At 35.9% G+C, this 23479-nt stretch overlaps 1 protein-coding gene across 3 annotated transcripts in view; it reads left to right on the top strand.

Annotated features, from left to right (window-relative positions):
* The first annotated feature begins 1207 nt into the window (after positions 1–1207).
* The window catches only part of LOC131068899 (3-deoxy-manno-octulosonate cytidylyltransferase, mitochondrial), a 75883-nt gene continuing 53611 nt past the window's right edge, over positions 1208–23479 (top strand). The window contains exons 1-5 of one of the 3 annotated variants that reach the window (XM_058004183.2): positions 1242–1393; positions 1476–1716; positions 17562–17607; positions 19409–19495; positions 19614–19738. In XM_058004183.2, the coding sequence (XP_057860166.2) occupies positions 1501–1716; positions 17562–17607; positions 19409–19495; positions 19614–19738 (474 nt within the window). In that variant the 5' untranslated portion in view covers positions 1242–1393; positions 1476–1500. Of the gene's footprint in view, positions 1717–17561; positions 17608–19408; positions 19496–19613; positions 19739–23479 lie in introns of all 3 variants that reach the window. The other 2 variants (XM_058004182.2, XM_058004184.2) reach the window with 2 other exon arrangements.

The raw sequence follows: 23479 nt of genomic DNA, 5'->3' as shown, positions 1-23479 counted from the left end.
AATAAATTTAAATCAATAAACCTAGTTTAATCTTCAAATTAATAAAAAAATGACAATAAGAAAATAAAAATACATACCTCTTCGATGGCGTGGCGACATTTTGATGAGAGATGGACAACTTAGTGCCCAATATCAAGCTTTTACAAAGGGCGAGCGCAAGAAAATGGCACCCAAAATCGCCAAAATGCGGGTTTGGGAATGCATAATGCATCCAAAATGCGAAGCAAGGTTTTTTTAAAGTTTTAAATGCGCATAAGGCACGTGCACTATAGGGCGCGCGCACTCGCGCGCCTTATAAGGCGTGCGCTTTATGAGAATTTTTCATTTTTTTTGAAGTGTGACACCTTTTTGGTACCACAACTTCGTGCATATACCCTTGATGAGATGAGAATGAAATTTTAATGGAAGAGTTTAATGAGCTCTTGTTTAATTAAATAAATAAATGGGTTAGTACATGATAATTAATTATAATGATGTGATATATGATAAATGGTATTAGAGAATAATAAATGATAACTAATGAATAATGATTAATGTCAAGACGAAAAATAATATTTTTAATAAAAATAAAACAAAAGAATTATAAAAATAATAATAATAACTTTAAATAGAATTAAAAGTTACATAAAAAATAAAACAAGTATATTACTAAAAATGATTCATTCATATAGAAAAATAAAACAATTCTTTAAATACATCCATGTGAAAACATCAATGCCTAGCTAACTTAGGTCATAAATTTAATATAGACATTGAAAATTAATGCCTATTTAAGAAGACGTCTTAATTGTGAAGAAATATTATGTACTTACATGTTATATTTTATTAGTTCTAATTTTATAGTTTTATTATTTTTAAATATATGCTAATTAAAATTTATGTATATATGCGTACAATAATATATATGATATAAATCATTATACATTTATCATGATATTTTATAATAAATATTTGAAATATTTATTATATATTTATATTGTTAAAAACTATGATTTTTTCGTTATAACAAAAAAAAAAAAAAATTAAAAATCTTTAAATAATATTTAATCATTTTTAATAAAATATTAACATTTTAATCTATAGATAATAATTAAAATAAATACAGAATAAGAAATAGAAAACTTCAATCAATTAAAAAATATCAAAATAATAATAACTAATAAAAATTATCCGTTTAAATTACGTTGCTAATGAGAGACTCCTAGCCAAAGTTCACAATATTATTATTCTCTCTTTGCTTACACCCGTATATTTAAAATATTTCGTCGTTCAAAAACTCATCATACAGGCTGTAAATTCTCCCAGTCTTTTTCCTTTAGTTTGCTCACTACTGAAAAAAATTGAACAGAGGCGAATCGATCTCAATTCAAAGAATTCGTTGATTAAGCCCGTGGTTCGTAATCCTCAATCCAAAGAAAAACTAATCAGATCCAATTTACCTGAGTATCCTCTCATGTAAAAATTCTATAGTGCAGGAGATTTAAAACGTGAATTGCAAAAATGCAAGGAATATGTTCATCTTCAGAGTCATCACAGGGCAAGGCATGGATCGTTCACGGTTTGTTAGCAGGAGCAGCTGCAGCAATTGGACTGTACATGGTCGTCAGGTCGAACCGTGGCCGCAACAGAGTAGTAGGAATTATCCCCGCTCGCTATCGCTCTTCTCGCTTCGAAGGAAAACCCTTGGTTCCTATCCGAGGAAAACCTATGATCCAGGTATTTCACAATTATCACCTTTAATTTTTTGTTTTCGCGCGATCTCTTTGTTTTAAGCCTCAATATTGTTAAATTGCTGCAAATTGTTGACGAGGTAATCTTACACTGTCAATTTATACTTAAATAAGGTAATCATGTTAACTTAAGCGTAGATTGATATTGCATAGGATTTATGTCGTCAATTGGCTGATCTTTTGACGGTTTGTTATATACAAGTAAGCTAATTTGCATTTGTTTTCCCTTTTCATGCATATGGGAGTTTTCGGCAGTGTCGGAAATTTGAGATTATGTTTACAGGATCTCATTTTTGGAACGTGTATCTGGAATCAGTTCTGTTTCAGCCACTTTTCATAAGAATCTGGATAAAACACAGCTGATCCCAGTTATATGTTTTGAACAATTAAGGTTATCAGCGATCAATTTTCTTTTTCTTATTTTATCCATATTAGGAATTTTGGCTCTACAACCTTAGTAGGTGTCATTCTTTTTTGGGATCTTTGGTAGCATAGCTTCAATTGTAACCACTGGATGTGGTACCAAGTAATTGGACTTTAGTAATTTTTTCTTCTGGCTCAAGCATGCTTAATTGTGGAGTTTAATAGTAAACTGGGCCAGTATAGTAAAATAGACATTCTTTTATGTGAATTCATTGTGAATTGTTTGTTTTTGTTTAAAGTTTCGAGAAAAGCGTATATTTTACATTGCTTTGGTCCTCAAAGATTTGTGAGAATAAAAACTATTGTAGTCATTGAGAACACTCCCGATCTACATTGTTGCATACGTGGAATTGGGTTTTGTTTAACCAGATGTGTTAATTAACTCTAATGACGGTGATGCCTGCATTTATTGGACTTGGTTTTAGTGGGTTATGTTATCAAGTATTTGCCTGGGTCAGATCTGGAGGGACATTGTGCCTTATCTTTAAGTTTGAGAGATTATATTAAAGTTTAGCATAAATATTTGCTAGAACGGTGACAGAGAATTATACTCCTGATTCTCATTAGATTTTATTTTAACCAGACCATGTTTTACAGTGTATTGTTCTCAATAATTTTTCGATCCTGAACCAATATATGCATAGATCATATGCTAAACAAAGTACAAACATTTTTGAATCTCGGATGCATGTAGTTTCTTTCCAACGTACCTTAGCACCTTCATGCTTTAAATCTTGTTGTGGTTCCTTCATTCAGCTCGCAGTGCCCTATGACTGGACATAAAACATATCCCTGAAATTTTCACTGCTTGATTCTAATTTTATCTGGACTTGGTTTTAGTATGTTCTGTTATCAAGAATCTGGTTAGACTAGATCTGGAGGGACGTTGTGCTTTTTCTTTAAGTTAGAGAGATTTACATTAAAGTTTAGCATAAAGATTTGCTAGAACAGTGACAGAAAGGATTATAATCTTAACAACACTCCTGATTCTAATGAGATTTTATTTTAACCAGACCAGGTTTTTAGAGTGCATTGTTCTCAATAATTTTTCAATCCTGATCCTATATATGCATAGGTCATATGCTAAAAAAAGTACAAACATTTTTGAATCTCCGATGCATGTAGTTTCTTTCCAACTTACCTTAACATCTTCATGTTTTAAATCTTGTTGTGCTTTCTTAATTCCAGCTCGCAGTACCCAGTGGCTGGACATAAAACATATGCCTGAAACTTTCCCTGTTTGATTCTAATTTTCTCTTGCCATCCTCCTGTCAACTTTGCCTCCTATAGTCTTCTAAGTACTTAACCTTTATTTTTCCGAAATATGTTGTTAGAAATTAGAACACTTGCAAAATGGTGAACAAATAAACTCTGCCCAGACATCTATGAGAACATTTCTCCCATGGTAGTTGGTGCAGGAGCACCTTGCACGATTTGAAGACCATTTGAGCAATGAAGGCTCTTAGAAGTGTTTGTAGGTTCTTTGAATGTTTTTGAGTTGTAATAAGGTCTTTCAAGACCATTTGAGTTGTTTTGATTAGCCATGTAAAGCTTTGATGCCATTTTTGTAGTGTGAACTTCTTAGGGCCTATTTGGTCAACCATGGTCAAATGACATCCAATATGCCTAAATGAGGCAAGCAATGTATTTTGGCTTCTATGTGGCCTATTTGTAAGGTTTATGATGTGTCCTAATAAGTTGCATGGGCAAAAGTCATAGGTTGTGAAGTTTGTGCAAAGTTGTCAAATTTGATGACAACTTTTGTTGTCAATTTGTTGTCACTTTGTAACTAGTCTCCCTCCAACGGCTACCTAATTCAAATTTCAGTTGGAGTTGGTTGAGGAGGTTGGAGAAACCTTGTTTAAAGCCTTGGAGGTTGAGAAGAATGATGATGATGAAGTTTGGATGTAAGACAGTGATCAGATTTCAATAAACACTCGGAAATTTCCATAAATTTGCTGTAGAAGTGCTTGGTACGGCCATTGTACAGACTCCATGTGTAGCCTAAATCATTGATTTGAATAGGCATATGTGATAATGTTCATTTGGCTTTGATTTGGCAGGAAAAGTCTGTGTAATAAGCAAGATTTCTGCATTTTTGTAACAGGTGGTCTGAAAACCCTCCAAAACCAGGGTTTCTGAGGAAATGTCTTCTTAACCCCACATTCCTCTGGCCAAATTGGCTCAAATTCTGAGGAATGGTAGGGGAGACAATGTACTTTAAGATTCTTGAGGTTTCTGAGTGGGCCGTTGAACTGGTGGAGTTTGGGATTGTTGAATTTTAGACTTTCAGATTTAAACTATACTCAGAAAACTGAAGTTAATTACTAAATCAATAGATTTTCTGTTTAGTTTAATTACTTTCAGACTTAGACATAAACATAAATTGAGCAAAATGAACACGACACACAAATACCCTGGGAAAACCTCCTAGGAGGAAAAACCCAGCCAACAGATCCTCAGATCTGACTATGAATTATATCCAATTGTAACAGTACATTACTTAGCTGGTAGCTTTGATGTGGCACACCAATTTGTCTAAGCCTTTCACACAGCAATACACCTCTTGAATTTGTTTTGCATATAACAACAAGATGACCTTCAGATGAACAGATCTGGAAATTGTCTTTGGCTTCACATATGTCTTGCAATTCGCATCTTCTATTGAAGTTCACCCTTGTATTAACAATCGCCTTAATGCACACTTCCTTCACTTCGCATTTAGAATTTTTTCTTTCTGATTTTCACACTTGCAGAATGATTATCGCATATGATTTCATTGTTTGTTAATGAGGTCAAGTAGTTGTTTATTTATATGAGGCAAGAGGACCTATTTGAGGTCGGCTTGGTGCTGATCCTTTTTTTATTTATTTTATTACTTTATAGGGTCGGCCCTATTAGAGGGAACACGTTTCTCTTTTGAGTGGCGTGTGTTATAGGGTCGGCCCTATTAGGGGGAACACGTTTCCCTTTAGTGTGGCGTGTGAGAGGGGAGAGAAGGGCCCAGCCCTTGGCGAATTCCAATGTTGCCTTAAGGCAATTGGAATCCGCATTCTACCTAGTTACAATCAACATGGATCAAGCCCTAGGCTAGGCATTCTCATGTGACTACCCTGTTTTGACTGCTAAAAATTGTGTAGGGGTAAAACTAAGTGTGCTGGACCCCATATAACGGTGGATTTGATGTTTTGGGATGCGTGCAGACCTTTTTCATCCATTGGTGTTGTAATATCCCCTGTCCTATAATGACTGAGAACAAGGAATATTTTACTGTCCAAACTGTGTGTTATGCTGTTCTGAGATTTGCATGTTATGCTGTTCTGAGATTTGCGTGTTATGCTGACAGAGTGTTTCAGAATTTTCAGTTTGATATGGAGGTCTTCAAACACACACTTCTCATGAATAATCAACAATGAACAACTCCTAATGAATTGGACAATCACAAAGATGCATTTGATACCAAAAATATATAGTTCTATGCTACTTTAGACACACTAATATACACCAACAGCTTGCTGTCATTTTAACAAACAGTTGGCATGAGTCCTCAGACAAGCCTGATTTATGAATGCAACCTTATTTTCTTTTCTTTCATTCAAAAGGAGGTTTCAATAAGTCCTTACAATGATAACACAATGTCCCAAGATCAACTTATTATTGACTCATAATTTTCTGAGTACAAGACAGCCATGGTTGCATACATAAATATCATCAAATATTCATTGAAAGACTGTCCAAAAGAACCTGGTAGAGACGCCTTGATGGAGGGATGAAGAAGCAATCAATATCCTTTTGTTGAGCCCACATCATTATCAAAATGAGGTGTTTCCAAAATCGCCCCTGCTGTCCATGGATGATCAGATCATAAATGAAATATCAGCTGCTAGGCTTCAAACTCCTCTCTAAAAATGTTCGCCCTTCCTTCACAAGTGTGGTGCTGACCTTGTAGATGAGATTCGATGCCAAATGGATGGGCTATGAGCAAAGTCGAGGGTATAGGCTGACTGCAACGATTTTTTCTTTAGACTTGATATGGTGCTGATCCCTCCACGTTACCCCCTCAAATTGTCACAGGATGAATCACCTATCCTTTCCAAAAATATCGCTGGCTTCAAATATGGGATTCGATGCTGCAATGATGAAGAATGAATAAAATCGTGGGTATGTAGGTAGGAGCACGATTTAGTCTCAGTCCTGAGATATGATTAGCAAACTTACAAATTTACCCCCAATCTAAGTCATAGGGTTCGCCGAACTTCTGGCTTGGGGTTCGGAATTCGGCGAACCCATAAAATTTCAAAAAAATCGTCAAAAATGGCCTAAAGTTTGTAGGGCTTCCACGTTAGTGTCCCATTTTTCAAAACATATTTTTTTTCGGGCGCTTTTTAGGGTTTCTGACTTTTTTTTTATAAATATGATGTGGATTTCGTCTAAAAAATGTATGAGTTCTCCGTGAGTGGGGTTTTCGACATTTTTTCTTCTGTTCATGTTTGCGCAGAGGTGTGAAACAAGGCCATCGTATTTGCAGAGGTTCGTGTTTCCACTTGCATAGATTTGTTGTTTGTGCCTTCGCGTTCGCGTCGTGTTCACACCGTGTTCGTGCCATTGGAGCTCCCAACTCAGGTCGCCTAACTTACCTAGGTAGGCCATCATACATCCGCCATTTTTTAATTTCCTCTGCCAATTTTTTTTCTCTATTGTTCTTTTTCTAGAATACGTAACTATTAAATTTTGATATATTTTTAAAAACTTATTTATCAATTATCAAAATAGGTAACAATTAATTTTTTTCAGAATAGCTAACACGATAAATTTTAGATAATCTTTTATATAAATGTTTTTATATTTTTATGTTTTATTAGATATTAAGATAAATTTTATATTTTTATAAGAATTTATATTTTAGATAAATGTTATGTTTTCTAATTTATATTTTAAATAGATGTTTTTATATTTTATATGTTTATATTTTATGTTTTATGTTTTACATAAAAAGATAAAACATGTTTTAGAAGATATTTTAAGATTTAATAATAAAAATTGATATATTTTTGTTTTATGCTTATTGAAATATAATTTAATATTACTTTTCCTTTTTAGAGTCAAAAGTAAAAATTTCATATATTTAGTTTTGATGTTTTTTAAATAGAATGTAAATAATTTAAATACTAAATATTGTTTTTCTTTTGAAACGTACAGATTGTAATAAAATGCCTCCTAAAAAATCAGATTCTCTAGTATGGAAATGTGTGACACGTGATGGTAATGAACTCTTTTGTAAGGAATGTAAGAAACCTTTCAAAGGAAGTTTAATAAGGGCAAGAGACCACTTACTTGGAATTAGTGGGGGTGCAGGAGGAGGTGTTACTGCATGTCCAAAAGTGATTGCAGAAATGAGAGCTACTTTAGAAAGAGAACAATCCTCTTTGATTGTAGGAATGATCAAGATGACACAAAAAAAACAAAGAATTCAAGAGGATGTGTCCAAGTTCACATCTATCTCTTCCTCTTCTAGTTTACCCAAGGCCACAGGTGCATCAGTAGGAAGTGGAACACTGAAAAGCTTTTGGAAACCGGTAGAGAAACAACAAGTGGATGATGCATTGGCTGATTTGTTTTATACAAGTGCTATTCCATTCAATGTGGCAAGAAATCCTCATTTCCGTAATGCAATTCAGAAAGTTGCAAAGTTTGGCAAAGGGTACACACCTCCAACTTCAGAGTCTTTCAGAACGACTCTTTTAGAGATGTTAAAAGATAGAGTGACAGAAAAGTTAGCTGAGGTCAAAGCTTCTTGGAAAGTAATAGGTTGCACCATATTGAGTGATGGATGGTCGGATGTATGTCAAAGGCCATTGATTAATGTTTAAGTAGCTTGCCCTAAAGGTGTTGTCTTCTTGAAAGTGATTGACACCATGAACCAGAAGAAAACTTCAGAATATATTTTTTAGATACTAGATGAAGCCATTCTTGAAGCAGGGGTGGAAATTGTGGTTCGGGTGGTTATTGATAGTGCAGCAAATTGTGTGGGTGTTGGGAAGCTGATTGTAGAGAAGTACCCACAGATATATTGGAGCCCATGTGCAACCCATTGTCTAGATTTGCTGCTTCATGACTTGGCAAAATTCCCATGGATACATGAAGCAATCCATAGAGGGAGAGCAGTGACAAATTTCATTAGAAACCACCGTCTCACATAGAGTCTATACAGACAACATGCATCTAGGGAGTTGTTGAGGCCTTGTGACACAAGGTTTGCCTCATTTTATATCACTTTGAAAAGAGTGATTGAAGAGAAAGCAGCTTTGAGATTGGTTGTTTGTTCCAATGAGTGGGAAAGTTCAGCACTTTCTAAAAGTGCTAAGGGGAAGAACATAGAGCAAATCATTTTGAGTAGCAACTTTTGGGAAAGTGGAGCAAAAGTTTTGAATATATGTGGACCAATTGTTGATGTTCTTCGTATGGTGGATGGTGACACTCCTTGCCTTGGCATGCTTTATGAAAGCATAGACCGTTGTAAGGAATCTATTCAATGAGCACTAAATAATGTAGAAGCAGAGTACATGGAGATTTGGGAGATAGTTGATTCCAGATGGAAGATGATGCACACACCTTTGCATGCAGCAACATGCTATTTGGAGCCTAAGTTATTTCATATTGATAGACAAGGTGATCCTGAAATCATGCCAGGGTTTTATGAAGCCATTAGCAGGCTTGAACGAGATAGAACAATTGCAGGTCTAATTAGAGACCAAAGTTGGAAATACAAGAGAGAAGAAGGGTTGTTTGGAATAGAAGCAACCCAAGATGATATGACACGAGATGAGGTACTTGGCTATAGATGGTGGATGAGCTATGGAGCACAAAATCCTGAACTACAACGCTTTGCCATTCGAATATTGAGTTAGGGAGCGAGTTCATTAGCTTGCGAGAGGAACTAGAGTTGCTTTGACCACATCCATTCCAAAAAGAGGAACAAGTTGCTGTCCGAAAAGTTGGGAGATCTTGTCTACATTTGGAGCAATTTAAAATTGTTCATGAATAGATCAGCAAATGACTCCACATCTTCTTCACAACAATGAATTTCAAAAGACATGGTAACTGGAGTTGTAGATGAGCCTGAGGTTGACTTTGTGGATGATGAATTGGGCAGTGATATTGATCTGAGTGATGATGATGATGCTACAACAGCAGCTCAGCCATGTGTTCTTGACGAACTGGAGCTTTTTTGAAGCTCTATAGTGTTGAATTTTGATTATACCTTTTTGACTAAAAACATCTTCGCAGTCTTGATGACTTGTAGCTTTTTTGAAGTTCTAAAGTCTCGACTTTTGATTGTATCTTTTTGATAAAAAAAACTTGACAATCGTGATATCACATGTTTCCTATGGTTTATATTAAGAATGTTACATCTTTCTATAATGATTTTGAGTCTATTCTGCAATCTTAAGTATATTGATAATTTGTTGGATATATTACTAATATTTAAATTTTTTTTTTTATATAAGTTGAATTTGATGCCGATTTTTTTTTCCGAACTTTTTGCCCTTGCCGAACTTCATCTGAACTCCATAGTTGCCGAACTCGAACTTGAACCTTGTCACTTAGCCCCCAATACTCCTCCAATAAGATCGGCTTCTCTTTCCAATAAAAAATCGATATACAATGAGATTCAATCTGACAAATCTGAAAATATCATAAACCCCATCCACCATGGAAATGTAGCAACTCAATATGCTCAATATGGAAGATTGAGTATCTTCCACTCTCAGCTACAACCCCTCGGAAGGTCTTCCATTCCCTCAGTTATGCAATCTATGGGAGTTTTCCAGTGTTCCACGGGGACGCGTCCCCCCCTTTTTTGGCCGCGTCCCCCGTAAGAAACGTCTCGGGGACGGGGGGACGGGGACGCGACGTCCCCCGCCATCCCACCACCGCCACCCAAGCGCCGCCGGGATGCCGAGACATCTCCGCGTCTCCTAGGGAGACGTTTGGGCGTCTCCCCGACGTCTCTCGAGGGACGGGGAGACGCCCAAACGTCACCCACGTCAAAAGCAAACAAAAAAAACATTTTTTATAAACATGTGACTTTTTGGGGGGTTAAGGGGTAACCCTAATTGGACGTGGGCCAATAGAAAAATAACGCCCGATGCCTTTAGAAAATAATAAGAGTATTTTTGCCTCGTGGGGCGCTGCCCCTTGACCCCGCTCTGTATTGTGACAGGGAACTGTTGTGACCATTTCACACATCGCCCCATTGCAAATGGGGACCCTTGCTTTTTTTTGCTTTTTAGGGTTTGTTTTTTTGGTCTTTTAGGGTTTTGTTAGTTAGCCTTTGCATTTTGAGTGCTGTCGGGGAGATCAATAGGATAGCAGGTCCTGAAAATTTGGCTAAGTCTAAAAGTCCTGATCCTGAAATTTGGCTAAGTCTGGAATGTCTTGATCCTGAAATTTGACTAAGTCTGGAAACTGAAAAACCTCAAAAAAACTAGATTTTGCTATATAACTCCTGGAGGTCTGAAACCACTCTCAAACATCCTGAAAGTATATATGGAATATAACTTAAAGTATAAGTTCTTATACTTAAATGTTATATTCCATAAACATTATCCTGATAGAGAGTTCGAAAAGTCAAATTTCGCTCCTGTCCTTCACTGAGGATCCAGAGCGAATTTCGCTCCTGTCCCTCTCCAAGGGTCCAAGGCGAATCGCTCATGTCCCTCACCAAGGGTCCAGAGTGAAAAAGCTTAGTGGAGTCATTCCTGACCTTGTTTGGACAAATTGAGGCATCCAGACTTGATTAAGGACGATGAAATGATGGAGTATTTGTCTAGATAGGTAAATTCGCTCCTGTCCCTCACCAAGGGACCAGAGCGATTTTATTCATATACACATTTTTAGACCTTGTTTGGACTCGAACTTTTATTCATGGCGTGTAAAGAGATGATATTTTCCTTCGTGAAGGAAATTTGAAGTGAAAAGTAAAATGATTTGGCCCTGAGAGCAAAAATCGCTCCTGTCCCTTACTGAAGGACCGGAGCTTGAATTCCGATTTCGCATTATCCTTGCAAGATTTAAGTGGTTTCGCGATTTGAGGAGGTCAAGGGAAGTATGTTTTGCCCGTTGAATATAACTTAAGTACGCCACAATGAAGAAAATCGGCCTAAGTAACAAGTTCGCCCCTGTCCCTCTCCAAGGGACCAAGGTGACTAGCTAGGGCGCTCCTGTCCCTCTCCAAGGGACCAGAGCGATTTTCCCTCAAGACAAGATTCGGGCAAGAGAAAAACAAGTTTTACGTTTGAGGTGGGTGAAGGAAGACGCAATCGATCCGTTGAAGATAATTTTCGAAGCTAGCAAAGGACGAATTGGCTTGTAATTGCAAAAGTGCTCCCGTCCCTCACTGAAGGACCGGAGCTTGAATTTCAAATTTGCACTGTTCTTGCAGGATCAAGACAATTTTATGATTTGAAGAGACCAAGGACAAAAGATGAAATCGCTCCTGTCCCTCACCAAGGGACCAGGGCGAAAATGCTTTAAAGTGCACTCATTTCAAAGATCGAATAAATTGAACTCGAAATTCTAAGTAAAAATGCCATCTTGGACGTCTCGAAATTCTAAGTAAAAATGCCATCTTGGACGTCAAAAATGTGGTCTTGGACGTAAAAAACAAGAAGTGTGAGGTCCAAAAGGTATAGGCGCTCCTGTCCCTCTCCAAGGGACCAGAGCGATCTTGTTGATATCTATTATTTTCCCATGCTTGGGCGCCAATATCCTTCAAATCACATTAAATGCCAATTTCGATAAAACCTTGAAATATTTTTGAAATTAAATTGACATTTAATAAGTGCGCAAAACATTCAATAATTAATTTATGCCTTTAAAAAATCAAAATTTTAATTAGAAAGGCATTTAAAATTAATTATTATTATTTTAAAAAAATAAAATAAAATTGGAGCGCTTGGGGTATTATTTAATGTTTTTATCAAGTCGGCCTCTTCTTTTATTAATTTTTATTTATCTTTTGGCCTATTTTTCCAAGTCGGCCCATGGAAATAAAATGGTGAGCGCTCTATATATTTGAGGCATGTTTTTCATTATTCAAATCATTCACTCATCATTTCAAGTGCGATTTGGAAGAGCAATTTGAGGAGCGAATTTCTACCAGATGTGGAGACTAAGGAAGGCGAAATTCATCTTGAAGGCTATTGGAGAGACGTATTTCTTGCTAGATTGGAGGATAATTTCCAGATTTTGAAGACATTTGAAGGCGAATTTCCAGATCTTGAAGAAGCTAGTGGAAGGTGGAGTTCTTTTCCAAGCTAAAGGGGGCGCATTTTGCTAAAGGGAGTCTTGATCTACATTTTGCCTAGCAAATTCTCCTATTTTTGCATCATTTTTTAGAATTAATTCCCAAGTGGAGGTATGGCGTAATCACCTTGGCACCATTTTTGAAGATTTAAATTTTGCTTTGAAAATCCTAAATTAGGAAATGATAACTCAAGATTTATCATGAGGTTGCCTAATTTAAAATCTTGAATCTTCCTTTTAAAGTTTAATTTTTAGATTTCAAGATATATTACTAATTTTAATATTTTATGTAGGCATCGAATGGAGATCCCGGAGTTGTAAAATCAAGCCAGATCAAGGACGGTCTCCTCCAAGGACGATCAAGCAAGGACAAGGGCGACCTCCTCCAGCCTAGCATAGGCAAGGACGGCCTTCTTTGGACTAATGTCATCAAGGGCGACCTCTTCCAATCCAGCATTCCAAGGCGAGGTACACCATCATCTTACAAATCAAGGACACAATAAGTTAGAACAAGGGTTCGTTGAAGAAGCAAATAGTTCCAGATGAATTAATTAAAGCTAGCTTCTCAACAACATCAAGTTGAATATCTACCAATTTACAAGTGTCAGATGAGGTGGCATCCCAGTCATCACTCCTCCAGTCAGTGTGGTCCACCTCAGCATGTCCAGATTCAATGTACCTAACTCATGGAAGGTGGCACAAACTCCGATGTACCTACCCCGACTATTCATTGGTCGAATTTTCTAGAGAGGACATGTGTCCAAGCAATACAATTTTATCATTGGTCAAGCATTAAATGTTATGTAATGGTTGTAACAAACCCTAATTAGGGTTTTCATTGTAAAATCTTGGCCATTGATCTCGAATTGATCTAAGCCATCGAATTGTATTGAGGGCACTATATAAGCCCTGGCATTTCATTTTGTAAAGGCAATTAGCAATAAATTAGAGAGGGTTAGAATAGTTAGTAAGCAGTTGGAAGTATTAGAATAGCAATTAGAGTAGAGTAGAGAGAGAAGGCAAAGATTGTTGCCAAGATGTTGTTGTAAAAGACTTGTAACTTCATTGAAGAAATGGTGAAATTTATGGGTCGATTCGACAATTTGCATGGTCTTTATACTTCTCATGTTTGATTTTATGATTAGATGAGTGGAAGAAATGTGCTTGATTGATGGTGAAATTCGTATATCCATACTACTAGCAGTTTGTTGATTGCAGACTTGCCTTGCGTAGTCAACTGGAATCATTCAGCTTAAGCTTAACTTCAATTGTCGCTTCTTCATCGATATGCATCAACCTGATGGTGTCTATGCCTGCAGTGATGATTTGAACATCATAAAGCTTTCCTTCGAAGATCGCACTAACCTTGTGGAGATGTTCCTATGATGTCAAAAGAAGACTTAGTTAGAATTTCATCAAAGATCATTCATTGCTCTTACATTCTTAGTGTTAGGATTAGATCCTTTCCTCGCCCTCATCTTTTTTCCTTTTTTCAAATCTAAGTTAGTAAAATCCTGTGTCCAGCAATATTCAAAGCAAATCACAAGTTCAATCATCAAATGTAAGTCCCCTTGTGATTCCAGCAAATCACATCATACCACAAAGAGCTTATCCACACGTAGAGACCCTACATAAAAGAACATTGGAGTCACCCTGATTGATCCTTTTTTGCGATATCTTCATCAATCAGAGGCTTTACTCAAGAGAGGATAAGGTACCCTTGGGTATTTTATTCTGTGTTTGATAGTGTACAAAATACACGTCAACAGGAACACGCAAGGGGTGCTACCCCTTGACCCCAACTTGGGGGCGCTGCTCCCAAACCCTCGTTGAAAAATATAGGGGGAAACCGCGCCGATAGAAGTAGGGAAAATCTAACCTCCGAGTCTGATTAGTCTCCATATAACAACACAACTTAGAAATCTTGGTATTTAGATTTAGTATTTCTAATTTCCTATAGTCTCATTTGAAATGTAATTCTTATATTGTAATACTGTCATACATCTTTTCAAAACTAGTTTTTCAAGTACTATATGTATATGTATAACTATATCAGCACCACCACCCCGCCACCCCCCCTTCGCCGTCCCCCCGCCGTCCCCAAACTTAGGCCCTTGGTCCCCCCGTCCTGGAAATGCATCCCCCTGTCCCCCTATCCCCCGTCCCCAACGCCCGTGGAACACTAGAGTTTTCGTTCCCAAAGACCAAAGTCTGCAGACACCTCTCGGTTATACAAAACCCAATCAAAAACAAAATCCAAATCCAAGGTGCCTTGAAGCTTCATCTACATCTCTCTTTATACTTGTTTTCCAAATTATCTCTAGAAGTTTCTAGAAATAAATTTAAAATAATATTATTTCACTTAAGTGACTTTATGATATAATATTTAATTAAGTCACTTTTATTAAATTAATTAAATTTAAAGTCATCTTTTAATTTTAATTTATTTGATAACTTTATAAATAATTAACTTAATATTATTAATTAAAATAATTAATTAAGCTATCCATGAAAAATAATTATTATTTGGACAACTTAACTAATTAAATTAATTAATCAATTCCTCTCCCCAAAAAGGGGACATTACAGGTGTCTTTGGATCAGGCCATTGGTGTGTGGTTGCTTTGTAAAAGTGGCCTAAAAGCCCTTTTAGCCCTCTTGTAGCAGCTGCGTTTGACCCAGTTAATGCAAGAGTTGGGTAATAAGTTTTGGAAGAGTTTTGTGTCATCAAAGGAGGCATCAAAAAGTGTCAAGAGTCTATGGTATCATTAGGAGGATTTCCGAGTTCTGCCTTAAAAGTTCAAAACAATAGGGCTACTAGGAGTAGGCGCCTTGTAGAGGGTAGTCATCTTGATTGCATCTGTACAAACAAAAGGGTGTTGTTTTGGTTGTAATCAATGTTCCTAGGGTTAGACAAAAGGTTCTATAGGGTCCATACTTGTTATGCAATGGTGGATATGTTATAAACCAAGTTAGCCATAGGTGGCTACAGGAGAGTTGGTGTCAAGAATAGACTTGATGTGAGAAGTTGTATCTCCATGAGTTGTTCATGGATATAGTGGAGTTCCATTGAGAAAAGGGGAGTGTAGTAGTGTCCTTGCATGCTGTTGACAGGACTGTCCAAGAATCCATGAATGTTGAGACCTTGGTTGAGGGTCTAGTGGTTTGAGTTTGGGTGAGAAGCCTTTGTTCCTTGGGGCTCTGCATCAATATTCTTCTTAATATCGGGTGCATAAATGTGGAAGGTAAAGATTGATTGGACAAACTTCCTCGATAACTCCCTTAAACAAATGTCCATTTAACAATAGTTAGTATCTTTATCTACAAAATAGAATTATCCTAGCTAGAAAGTACCGATATGACTATTAATTGAACGCTATTTTCTGCTGAATTTGATATCTTGTGTCTTATGTTAGGCTAACTATAAAGGAAACATGATCACAAGTATAGCTTCAATTTAGTCTAGAATATTATTTGACAGATATGATGCATAGAGCATAGCATACGATAATGGGTCTTGGATAAAGTGTAAACTCTTAGATCATATTAGTTGGTGCTCTGGCTAGATTGATACTTGTGATTTGATTTTCAACCATTAGTTTGCCATTCTTGTAAATTATTTCATATTCTATGCTGTTTTTTTTTGTGGAATATACATAATGACTCTCATTATGGACATGCACATCTTGGTACCTTGTGGACATTATTCTTTCAACAGAAACTCTTGTCCTTGTTTGTTGATAGGTTATAGTTTAAACTTGGGAAAAGTACTGAACTTTGTTGGTCATGTTATCGACTCTTTCCATGTTTTCTTTGTGAAAATGAGTATTTATGTCAAACTGCACCTGTCTTGATTGTCAATTGAAGTCTAGTACACTTTGTTGACTTGGTGGTCAGCACCTCCTTGGAGACTTGAGACATGGCTTAACCACCTCCTGTGGGTCGGGTTAAATCTGGTGTTTGTATCAAGCATTGATAGTTTGAGCTTTTGGCGCAATGACAAACAATTCCAACAATTGGTATTAGAGCCTTGGGTTACGGGTTCAAGTCTCTTTTCATTGGATGCTGAAGGCTCAGTTGGTGCTGAGGGGGTGATTGTTGACTTGGTGGTCAGCACCTCCTTGGAGACTTGTGACATGGCTTAATTGCCTCTTGTGGGTTGGGTTAAATTTGGCGTTTGTATCAAGTGTTGATAGTTCGAGCTTTTGGCGCAACAACAAATGATTCCAACACACTTTGCTGAAGAAAAGATGGAAACTAAGATTCTAAAACGATACACTCCAAAGCTTACTTTACTAATCATTTTCCCACCTCTCTATGCTGTGACAAATCTTCAACATGTCGATTTAATTATTGCAAGCTAGTTTGAGCTGTAGCTTGATGAATCTTTCATTTTTCTTTTTGAAAACTCTCGTATATGAAATTAAAAAAATAGAATTTCATTTTTGTATTTCATAGATACCCATATGTTTCACTTAATACTGCTTCAACTGATCCCATAAAGTTAGCTTTCCATTTATGAACATTCAAGAACAAGATGAAGCACCGGGAAGTGAAGCATTGTGAATTTACGTTCTTTATCACACTTTAGGCTCTTCATTGAAATGGCCATCAATTGGAAAAAGCCTTCAGCAAATAGTGTGGTTTTTGTAAAACCAAAGGCTTTAGTCCACTATATTTAATCCTTTCTTTGGGAGTTTCATGTGATCTCAATTCATTTGATACAGTTTGGTAGTTTTGGAATTAAACATTGCTTGTTTGGAAATTCAATGTTGGTTTAAGAAATATGCAATATTTATTAAGCTAAAAACTGTTTTAGCAATAGAGATGCTTCATAATCCATTTCCTTGCTTTCCTCATAAATTGGTAAGTAGCATATACTTCTCTGCAGGTTCTTCCTGCTGTTCTTAATGTTTTTTTTCATTCATTGATTATCTCGCCATTCATAAGACAAAGACACATTAATCAGATGTATATAACTAGTTTGAACTTTGCAATCAATTATGTTTTTAGTTTGAAGCATTTTTTGACATTGATTGTTTGGGATAATAGTTGCAATCATGCATCTTCTTCATTTATACTTATTGGGTTTCATTTCAGAGGACTTGGGAGAGAGCAAAGATGGCTTCCACTCTAGATAATGTAGGTAAGTTATCTTTATTATCTTTATTTATACTATCATATTGCATACAATCTATTTTTGGAGTAGCGAAGGGAAAATGAGGATATTAAAGAACAAAACATTGTATGCAATAAAAATGTTAAAAAGAAAATGACATAAAAACTGTTTGAAAAATAGAAATTCCTATTGATATTTGAATTTCTTGTTATTTTCTCTTTCAATTAATCTATTCTCCTATTTTAGGTTCTACTCATATGTTCTCTTTTCTATTTTGATTTGCTGAAGCTGGAAATTAAAAGTTCAAAATCTTCATTGAGCACATCTTTCTCTGTACTTGTGAACTGCTACACATACCATAAAAATATAAACTACCGCAAATTGATATGTGCTTGAAGTTTCTCTGGTGAACCTATGAACAGTTTCATGGTGAGAAAACAATTGGATATTTAATGTTCACTGTTGTAGTGGTTGTAAACTCAAACTTGAAATATGATGATAGACTCTAGAAGTCTTAACTTTTTGAAGACTGATCTGAACTCCGAATTTATAAACTACTTGAGGAGGAAGAAACCAATACTAAGATTGCCTACAGGCTACACATTAAAAATTGAACCTCTTGGATAGCATTTCAAACAACGCATAGAAAAAGAACTCTCTTAAGAATGTATGGGTGCCAGCTTCCTGTAAACATTTTCTATTCCCAAAGCTTCAAGGCCTATTGATCATTACTTTACTTGTTTCCTTTGCATTTTGATAAGTAGTTTTACTTAATAGCTTTATTCAATTGAATTTTGACCCAAAAAAGTTTTCACAATTTTTAATAAGTTTTATTTTTACCATAGTAGCTGGAATTTGCTTAGTTTGCTAGAAACTTGTGAGTCTGAAACGAGTCACTGCTTAGGTGAGCCAGAATGGCAAAAGAAAACTTGCGGTGAAGACTTGACCCCCCAAAATGTAAAGAAAAACTTAAACTTGGCATGAAACCCGCTTAGTCTATCCACTCGGTAAAGCATTATTAGTAGCAGGAAGGAGAAATAATACATTACATGGTGTATAATTGGAAGCAGTGGAATGACAACTTTAAAGACTTCTATGAGCAGCTGGAAAGTACCTTATCCTCACATTTTTATAAAACAATCCTTTATTGCCTATGACGGGGTGATTAAACTCCTCTAAATGCATAGAGAAGATGTTTCATGATGTAAACATCCAAGATAAGATCCATTTGACATAGGTTGCTTTTCGTAAAAATAAACATATACTCAGAGGAATCTCCTATTACCAACTCTTGAAATCTATTCTGTCATATAATTTTAATTTCTGATTAACTAATAGGCTGCCGTATTTAGGATGAATCTGAAAGATTGACTTGTGTAACTGGGTAATACAATTTTCAATAGACATTATTACTATTAAGAGAATAGGTTTTTATTCTTACTTACAGGATCCTTTTGTAATATGTTAGCTGATCAATCTGTACTTAACTCTTGTGCCATAACAAATGCAACCTTTAAATAGAATCTTATAGACTATGATTGAGATTCTTCACAATTATGCTTTACAAGTGATTGTAGTGGTGTTGTGCGTGTTCATAGTTATGCCTATCTTCCGAATGGCAATCTACATGCAATGCTTATGAAATTAAGGTGCCATTGGTTGTAGAGTCTTGGTTCTAGAAGCCCTTAGGTCAATGCACACTACTCCTATACAGCTGTTGGTGCAACTAGCCTATCGTGTTGCCAACTTCAGCCATGTTGTTGAAATTTCATAATGTCAATTAAGTTGGCTGTGGTCCTTACTTATTGTTCTTCTTTTTGTTTATCAGTTATTGCAACAGATGATGAAAGGATTGCTGAATGCTGCCTTGGCTTTGGAGCAAATGTGGTCATGACATCTGAAGCATGCCGAAATGGTAGGATCTGCATTGTTTTTATCCGTGTCTTTGATGGAAGGCCTGTAGTATAGACATTTGAGAACTATTAGTTTTGATTTCAGTTTGCATTTCAGGTAATTGGGGTTTCTATTGGCAGGCACTGAACGCTGCAATGAGGCATTGAGAAAGCTGAAGAAGAAATATGACATAGTTGTTAACATCCAGGGAGATGAACCACTTATTGAACCTGAGATTATTGATGGTGTTGTCAGAGCTTTACAGGTATCTATCTCCCTTCCAATATCTCTTAAAGCTGGAGATTTGATTATTCTGTGATCTATAAATGCAAGTTTTAGCACTGAATTCAATTGTGTAAGTTCAGTGCCTGGACTTCTTTTTACCTTTCCATTTCCAGGCAATGCATATATCTCTATTGTGGCAGAATTATAGAAGTTAATTTGGATATCTGAAATCGGTTGAAAAATTAATAACTATTAAGCATTAACCAGAGAAATCTATTATCAGTTGAAAATTAATTTATCACCTTGATCCTATTGTGCGCTTGAATACTTACTTCACTCTATATGCTCAAACTGGACCTGCTATCTCTTTTAATATTCATTGTACTTTCAGCTGATTCATCTACTTTAGCTTGAGTAAAGTTCTAGTAGCATCCAAGCTCATCCAGTTACAATAATCCATTTTAACATATTACCACTACGTTTGAAAACTTAATCTTAGCTAGCATAATTACTTTTGGTGGTAATATCAACCTCTAAAATGTCACAATCTTGGACCTCCTTGAAATGGCATGTATGTGTTTTTTTCTTATTTCAATTTTTGTTGCCTTAAATCCAGGTAATAAGTGTGCAAAATGGAACTATGATTAAAGTGATCAAGAATGTAAAATACCATCGATGGCTCCAAAAGTAGGTGTATAATATTTTGTTTGGAAGCACTTGATCCCTCATTTTCATAAATACAATTGTGAGCCATTTTGTAATTGTTTGATGAATTTTACTAAATTTTTCTCCAATATATCGGATTGGATGTTAAAAAACCTCTTTGCCAACATTTGGTTACAAAAAAGGAATAATCACATGCATGAGTGACAACTTATTAGAACTCATGCTTTCCTGCTCTAGATTGCATGCATCCCCATTAAAAAAAAGAGGAAAATTATAGAGGGTCCTGGGCACCCTAAAGAGAGATCAAAGTTTATGCTAAAAAATGAAGGGGCTTCACAAAGCATTCCCTACCATTAAAGCCAAAATAAAGGCATCATTAAAAACATTGACACAACCCTTGGTTTGCCATCTAGTCATTGATCAGTTACATTCCCATAAAAACATGGATGAATTGGATACCAAAAAAAAAATCCTTAAGTCAATGAAATCCTTGATCCTCCAATATTCTTACTGACTTCCATTCATTGCATCAATAGTAATATCATAATTCCCTTCTAAAACAATCCTTGGGATCTTCATCTAGATGGCCAATTTGAGCTCCATTATCACACACTTGGCCTCAATCACATTGTTGGAGTTGATCTTTTGCAAACTGTCTAAAAATCAAACAACTCCTAACATTATTTGAGGTGACACATCTAGCTCCCGAGGGAGCCTTGTATCATCTTTAAAAGCCTTGTTGAAAATCGCCATCCACTCATGAAATCCTAGAAAAGCCAATAGAAACTCCCTCTTCTTGGGATTTAACGCTTGTGCAAAGCACTCTTATAAGGCTTCACATGAAAACCATGATCCCTATTTTCCTTGATTTTTGTTATGGTTTCTCCGTGAACTTCAGAGTGCACATTATTTCCTTTACAGAGCAATCTGTCTCTCTATGTTTCTCCTCAACTACTCTCCTATACCTTGCTAAAAACATTGCTTATTTATTTTTAGCCACACCTTCTAGCACAATATTGAAAGGAGCGAGATCAATATCCCCATTCCTTGTTCTAGTGCCCCCCAGATCTTTTCGAAGACAAATTTTTCCAAGCTACAAGTGGAATCCTCCTTTGGTCTACTTTTCCTTGTCGTAGGAAGAGATGTATGGCTTTTTCAGTCTCTTAGTGTACCTTCTTTAGAGCCTAGATTATAGAGAACCAAAAAGTTAAGACTGCCTAGAGGAGCACTTTGATAATGTTCAAATCTCAAACAACCAACCAAAAACAACCATTGTTCCTTTCCAACTACTAAATTTCTTCTTAATTTGTCCACTATACTCACTTAAAGGCTTGAGTTAGCTCTCCTTTAAAAGAAAGAAAAGCTATAGGCATTAAGAAAACGCCACTTCACAACCTAATATTTTGGCGCAGTGATTCTACTCACTATTTGCCTACCATGTTCATGAAAAACAATCTAGATTTCCTATTTGTTCTTAACTTGACCAAAAGCCAACTCATAGTTTTGAAAAATCTATATAATACTTCTACACTTTCTTATTGATCATTCAATGATCAAAATAGTATTATCCCAATTGGTGGTGGGTAAAAACTTCGTTGGGAGTAAGACTTTGATACCTTTCAAGTTTTGTCTCCTTGCATCTTTCAATGTTTTGACATAGCCTCGATTATGATACTATACAATTAAGGGGATAATGGTCTTGTTGAGTCAAATGATCAAACCTCTTGAGGATACATAAGAACCATTGGGGTGTCATTGATTACTATAGAGAATTTCGGAGTAGAAAAGCATCCCTTGACCCATTCCTTCTGATGCTCCCAAAAATCAAACCTTACTTGCACTTTCATGATAAATATCAGAACTTTATTAGAATCCACTTCCTTTTGCTATTTTGTAAAGAGTAAATGGCCTTTTGTAAAAGAAGATCCCATCGAGAACTTGCCTTCCTTTCAGAAATCCTCCTTGTTGGAGGGAGATATAGTCAAGGAGAATGAGCTTAACTCTATTGTCTATTAATTTAGAAATTATCGTATATAGAAAGATAGGTTTGTATTTGTCTAAAGATTTAGCTCTAGAGTTGTTAGAAACAAAAAGTTGTGATGATGGAATTGAGGGACTTAAGGATCCTAAATGAAGAGCTAGGTTCCTCCATGGCTTCAATCACTTCATCACAAACCTCTTCCCAAAAATTCTAAAAGAAGAAAGACAAAAAAAGGATTAGGCCACAAAGCTTTATTCCTTTTCATCTTAAACATTGCCTTTTGGACCTCCTCTGAAATTGGGCTAGACAAGTTTTGACTCTTACTTTTTTAAATAATATTTAGAATATGGATGAGCATAGAAGATTGGGATTTCTTCCTATATCCTCATATTTTAGAAGAAAATTCACAAAAAGATTAATCACCTCATCAATCTCTTCTCGAATCCATGAAGTTTTTCCATCCAAAGTTTTGTTGTACCAATTTGATTTTTTTTTGTATTGTCACATTTCAAGCTAAAAATTTGTTTATTCAATCATGAGTCATATTTCAAAAATTTTTGTGGTCATCCATTTTACTTTTGTCTTCTCTAGTTAGTGTTTTTGCAAGGCCAACAAAATGAGTTTTCCAATGCATCTACGAAGTGAAGATTGGAGTTCAGACATTCAAGTCATGAAAATGTCACTTAGTACCAAAGTTCCTAGCCTCGGACTGGGCTCTGACTCGGCAAGGCTGACTCGGCTCGTGACTCGGCTCGGACTCGGCAATGACTCATCAAAATAAGAAAACCCTTGAAATTTAGAGATTTTTAATGATTTAAAACTTGTTTCATACACCCATTATTGAATTAAGCTTAAAGACACTATAACATCATCAAATAGAAGCTAATTTGATTACATACATAAACATACATCCATCACATGCGTAGAAATGTAAATTGTAGCTGAAGGAATTAGAAAATATAGATATATAGAGTTATAAACGTTGTCAAATGTATATAAAATCCATGACTTCAAATGTTCCCAAAGGTGGAGAGCTCCTTGATCGAATATTGAGCAAGTAAGAGTGCATATCCTTCCTTGTTTAAAATATTTTAAGTCATTTAATATGCTTCAGACACAGAATGGGTAATTCAA

Source organism: Cryptomeria japonica, chromosome 3, assembly GCF_030272615.1.
Source record: "Cryptomeria japonica chromosome 3, Sugi_1.0, whole genome shotgun sequence".
Taxonomy (NCBI): Eukaryota; Viridiplantae; Streptophyta; class Pinopsida; order Cupressales; family Cupressaceae; genus Cryptomeria; species Cryptomeria japonica.
This window is presented reverse-complemented; position numbering and strand designations above follow the sequence as displayed.